Raw genomic sequence first — 6,000 nt, 5'->3', positions numbered from 1 at the left:
TGAAGGAGGCTTTATGGAGTGGTTCTACTCACTTGTCAATACAGGATCTCGGTGAGAAATGAATGCAAATCTGGATGAAAATAAAAGGTGAGATGTAGCATAAGCCTGTGGAAACAACAGCATGACAAATGTGCGCCACAATCAAAGCTAAAGGTGGACCAACTAAAAATAAAAATGCTGACCTTTTTTTGGCCGGGCAGAGTATATATGTGTGCCACAGGTCATATGACAAGGTACTACTTCCCACAGGTGACAAAATGAACCATGCACTCACAAAAAAGGCAATTTACACACTCGAAAGAGGCCATGTCAGAACTGCCGCTTTGACAGCGACATTGTTCTGCAGTGAACATTCTGAAGGTGTCTGTCAGATGCTGCCTTTGTACACTGATAAAGTTCTCAGAATCCACATGGATCCAGTCTGGCACAGAATTCCTAAAAGGAGAAACCGCACGGTTCTGAAATTCACAACCTTTTGGCCAGCGACTCACACGGCAGTAATGTGCAGCAATTCAAACCCCAAGCACTTAAAATTCATGCATCTAATTGGATGAATTACTGACAGCGCTCACAGAAAGGCAGCCCTGCAGATCTAACATGATGAATGGGGCCTACATATTCTCAGAAAAAATGAAATGGAAGACAGTAACACCTGGCAGTGGAAAAGAGGCAAGTACCAGCGGGTTCTGCGCTATTGGGGGTGCGGAGACCTCTGTCACTTACAGACGTAGTGCAGGAAGCTCCAACCTCATGCTGGCATGTGTCCAGCGTGCTGACAACTGCCTGGTTCTGTCGAGTGCCCTCCAGACACACTCGCACACGGGCATTTCAGTGCCTGGGTGTGAGTTGCGAGTTGACAGACACACATGCTGAACAAACAGACAAGCCGCACCTCTGTTCTTGCATCGTGGCACGCAGGTCAGCTCGCGCAGATTGAAGGTATCGGAGACGTGGTGTTGGGAGAGGTTTTCCTCAGTGTTTATGGCCATAAATAAGAATGACCACCAGTATGGTAATGTATCTCTGGAGAGTTTCGCCCTGGGGTTGTGAGATACGGAATACAGCAAGGCGATTCAGCGAAAACCTGGCCATTAATAAACTGAGCGCCTGGAGATGAACGTGGCTCCCATGCCTGCCAGGAGAGAAGAGTACAGATCGATCAGGAGCGGTTAAACTGCCGGACCGAACGTTCAATAGAAACCAGAAACACTTTGACGTGGGGGTAGAAACTGCACATCAACAAGCGTTTAAGGCTCCCTGGCTGCCGGTGTGTTCACGGAGAGCGGGAAAGGGGTGCAATGGTTTCTGTCCGTCCATCCATCGTCTGTTCGCTTATCTGGGGTTGGGTCGAGGGGTTTGATGAGGATATATAATATGGGTTTGTTCCCAGTATAGCTGGCCCAAAACTATAAATAGTCTGTGTGATACCCAGTGTTGGGACACCTTTGTTGACAGAGATAGACACTTAAGCGCCAGGATGAAGGAGATCTGGGGGTTTGCACAGGGCTGCAGACGATGGGGTCAAGTGGGGACATACAGGACATGCAATGTTGCTGGCCGTGTTCTGACAGGGGTAGACAGGGGGCGCTGTCCTTGCTCTCTGATCCTCCTGCATGTCTGTCACTGCTGGTCAGCACTGCTGCTGGCATGGAGCGGCACCATATCAGAGCAGAATCAAGCATCAAGATATTGTTTTGTTCTGTAAATCTTTACTTGTGGGGCTTTGAGGGACAGTGGGGTGTCAGTGAGGCACGTTTTAAGTTATAAGAAAATACAGCTTGACTTGGAATGATATGGCAGAAAAGTTTTTGGGATGTACCTGCTAAATTATCAGATTTATGGAAATCTATGCAGATCTGTGACACTATATAACGATCTAGGCTATATATAATTTATGGCGGGTTAAGCAACGTCTATTTCCAAGCGTTGCAATCTAATGTAAAATAACACTCTAAATATCCCATGCTTAGTCATATTGGGTCTGCAATGTGAACTAATGGCAAAACAAAAAACACGTTTGTTGATACTACCAGACGTCACGCTTCTCCGGCTGCAGTTCCTATGCTGTGCACTGCCACCCATCGTGATGTTGCCAACACCTTTACTGTTTGGGGAGTGTTGTACACTCAATGCTTCGCATGTGTAGAAATTTCAACAGAGCCTTAAAGACTGTTATTGTTCACAAGTTACTATCAATGAGTCAAATCCGAGTCAAAAAATAACGAGCAGCAAGTGGAAGTCTGAAGTCAATTTAAGAACGACTGGAGTACGACTCGAGTCCGAGTCGCAAACTCGAGTCCCCATCACTAGGAGGGAGACACACATCCAGCAGACACACATATACCCAGGAGCGAGAGAGACACACCTCCGGGAGACAAACACGTCCAGCAGAGAGAGACACGAGACACCAGTACAAGAGAGAGAGGCGAAGCAGACCGAGGTTGTACTGTATCATCGAGATTCATTTATTTTTTGCTGTGAATTATAAAACAAGACCGCGGTTAAAAAAAGAATCAATTTTTACACTTAATTGTAGTAATTAGGTAATTTAATACTGCCTAAACTGTAGGATAGGAACAGCATAGCTGAAGTGCAGTACCAAGCGTTTGCTGGTTGACGTGGTAGGAAGAGGCTTTATGTATGTAGTGAATACAAAATAAAAAAAAAACAAAAAACAAAAATGAACAGCTGTGCATTACACAATGTGCGAAGCCCATCTATTCTACCAAATATGCATGATGTATATGTTAATATAAAAATGCAGCCTTGCGACAACAGAAGTATGAAAGAGACGCGGTTAATGTAACCCTGCTTTCACAGGGGTTTTTTCTTTTATAGTCCATGATAAACACCAGCAGAGGCGGAAGGCAGTCGTGTTGTAGTTAAATATCTACAAAATCTTGCATTTTTAACAACCTAGCTATGTACACCTTTGTACAAAGATTTGAACACAAACTTACATCTTTTACAAAACTGCCTGATAACAGGCATATTATATTACATAATAATGATTTAAATTGAACGAACCTCTCTCCTTTTCCCCTTTCGGTCTGACAAAATTCAATCCAGGGCAGCGGAGTTTGTGGTGGTGTTAGAATTTGGCTGACAAAGTGGAACTCAGTCCTCCTTTTGTTTTGGTCGGTATACTACCCTTCCCAGAATATCTTTTCCAAAACACACTCCAAATGTGGAAGAATTGAGCCCCTGAAACTATTATGGCTTCAAAAATACTGGCATGACTTTCTGAGACAAATTCGGTGCAAGGAGTGAAGAACAAGCAGGAAGAGAGAATACAGACTCTGACAGGATTGGACTGATGTGGTGAAGAAGACTGCTGGTGGCATTGCAAGCCCCCGGCAGACCCCCTCACCTTTGAGGGGTCGTGCTTCCATGCGGACCTGTGGCTGGACTCCTCTCAGGTGTGACAGTGCTGTTCCCAGAGGTTCCCAATAGCCCATGGAGAGCCGTTCTGCCTCATCGATGAGTAGGAATTCAAAACAGATACAGTCTAGGAGACACATGGGGGGGGGGGGGGGGGGTTTAATGGCCTTACAAACCTATTGCTGCTAATTCCTGACAGTCCTGAGGCTCGGGCACATCCCTAGTCAGAACCTTCCGGAACCGAGAGACTCCCTTTACCATACAAGTCCTGGCTCTCACAGCTACTGGCCTCACCAGTCCATGTTTAAATTCCATCCTGCCCCCTCAGCCGTGGAGGATTACAGGTGTGTAATTAGAAAGTCTTCGGGTTTCAGGCAAATGGGGAAAACGCTGGTGCCGTGTTCCAGCAGGAGGGGAGTGGCTGATCCTCTCAGGCACACCGAGGCCCTGCCATGCAGCCGGGGGCCTCGGCGGGCTCTTGTGGTACCTCAGCAAAACTGGAAGGAGATGCTGCGCTACAGGCCCCGTCACCAGGACTACACTGTCCCCATGGATACCAGGGGCAGTGTCTGGGGCAGAAGCAGTGGGCAGGAGATGTGAGAGACAAATAAACAGATAGAGAGAGTGAGTGAGAGAGAGAAAGAGAGAGAGAGAGAGAAGTACTGATGCCCCAGAAAAAAAATCCTAAACAAAATAGGACATGATGACTTACAGTGACCCCTTCAGTCTGGGGGTTAAAAAGTCCGAGATTTATCATTCAACAAAAATTTTTCATGGAAAAAAAAAGCCATAGAGAAAAGGACTATGGTCAGCCCATCAAAATCCAGTCCGATAAAAGTGTACAAATAAAAAGTACGGGTGATACTGACTGTAATTACAGGCATCTGTCTACCCCCAGGGCTGTATGATGTGGGACCTGCTTGCCTCAGCTATGCACTGGTTAGTGGGGGCGCCGACCATCTAGAGAAAGCAAAACAGCCTCATCGGCAAGTAAGAATAAAAATCTACTCCCCATACCGGCCCTGCTCGCACTGGGCAGTGGTACAGTGTCAGAGAGGAGCATAAAGTCCTGAAAAGGGCTCCTACAGTGGCCTGGGAAGTCCAAAAAAGCATGTTGTTTTGACTTTGTGCCTTCTGGTAACCTCGCCCAGCACGGGGTTCAAACTTCGGTCTGCTGATGGGTCTCGGTGAACTGGGAATGTTCTCCATCGAACTGCATCTCGTCGGCGCTCTCCAGGTCGCTGACACCTGCCTCGGAGTCGTCGAAGCCGCACGCGGCAGAAACGTCCGAGGAGGAGGCGTTGGCGGAGAGGCGGTTGCTCAGCGAGGCGCTGTCCGGGCCCGAGCCCGGCCCGAATGTGCTCAGCTCCGCACCCTGGCCCTCCCCTGGGAACGAGTGCGGGGGCAGATACTGGCTGGGGTGGAAGTGGGGGCGGGCATGGCTGCCGCTGCTGCTGCTGAGGGTGCTCTCCATGGAGACGGGCTGTGGTGCCGGTAGCGTGCCGTACTGCTCCGCGTACTCCCCCGGCAGCGGCAATGGCAGCTGCTCCTGGCTCAGGAACTCCTCGTCCTGCGGGGGCGGGAAATCGCTGTCGATGTCGTAGCCGCCTAAGTAGTAGTCTGTCTCCAGCTCCCGTGCAGAGCCCCCCAGGCGAATGGATGTGGTGTCCCCTCCCTCGTGGTTGGGCACCTCCTCAATGTTGGGGAGCCGGGAGCTTGGCATCCAGTCAGATGTGTCCCAGTGATACGCTGTGAGGAGGGGGCAGACAGGGCATCAAGAAAGGGTCACGTGACCAGGCTAATTAGGTAACTATCAGTGTGCAGGCAGGTTTTCACAGACCGGCGCTTGGGCCAAATCAGACAGGATCTAGAGATGTTTCTCGCAAGGTCTATGAAAAGCCCACAGCACTGTGCCACAATTTTCATGCGGGGGCTTGGGGGGGGGGTTCACACAACGTGCTGCTGTTCAGCATAGTTCAGCACAGGACAAATAGTGACCTTGGGGGGGGGGAGTCATGACGGCAACAGAGGAAGGGCACACATCGTCACAATGTGAGATGCGAACGTCATGGGCATCATGGGAAACGTGAGGACAGGTCGCATGCAAACGCAGGAGGACCATGGGGTGGGGGGGATGCCGGTCATGAGACGAGCACCACAGAGACATCGAGAGCCAGCAAGACTTCTTCGCCATAGAAACGGCGTCTGTCAAAACCACTCGACTGCAAAATCGATAACAGTTCAAGGTTCAAGAAGTCTTTGAGACCAGACATGACAAACAGACTACCATAGCCGAAGAGGAGCAAAGAAAGGAAGAAACAGACAGACAAGAAAAGAAAACATGACGTAAGCAGCGAGGGGACGTGGAAGACAACAAAAACAGCCGATGGAGCTCAGCGGTGTGTCACCGTGGCAGTGGAAGGCGCTGGAACGCGCCACTGCGCACTGTCAACACTCGTACAGGGAAGTGGGTGGGGATAGACGGAGCGAGGGGGGGCCACAAGCAGTGAGGGCACGGACAGGACGGGTCACCTCTGTCGTAGCTCTGCCCTTGGTCCATGACCGACACTGGCAGGTGGAGAATCAGATACAACAGTTTAGCACTGGGGCTGGTTTGAC

The 6,000-nt window shown here is 49.6% G+C and overlaps 1 protein-coding gene across 5 annotated transcripts in view; it reads right to left on the bottom strand.

Annotated features, from left to right (window-relative positions):
- Positions 1–3,785: 3,785 nt before the first annotated feature.
- Positions 3,786–6,000, bottom strand: part of fat3a (FAT atypical cadherin 3a) — a 128,092-nt gene continuing 125,877 nt past the window's right edge. For 3 of the 5 annotated variants that reach the window (XM_048980209.1, XM_048980211.1, XM_048980212.1), the window contains one exon: positions 3,786–5,130. In XM_048980209.1, the coding sequence (XP_048836166.1) occupies positions 4,541–5,130 (590 nt within the window). In that variant the 3' untranslated portion in view covers positions 3,786–4,540. Of the gene's footprint in view, positions 5,131–5,913; positions 5,950–6,000 lie in introns of all 5 variants that reach the window. The other 2 variants (XM_048980208.1, XM_048980210.1) reach the window with 1 other exon arrangement.

This window comes from Brienomyrus brachyistius, chromosome 17 (genome assembly GCF_023856365.1).
Source record: "Brienomyrus brachyistius isolate T26 chromosome 17, BBRACH_0.4, whole genome shotgun sequence".
Lineage (NCBI taxonomy): Eukaryota > Metazoa > Chordata > Actinopteri > Osteoglossiformes > Mormyridae > Brienomyrus > Brienomyrus brachyistius.
Note: the sequence above shows the minus strand (reverse complement) of the source record. Positions and strands in the feature narration are given on the sequence as shown.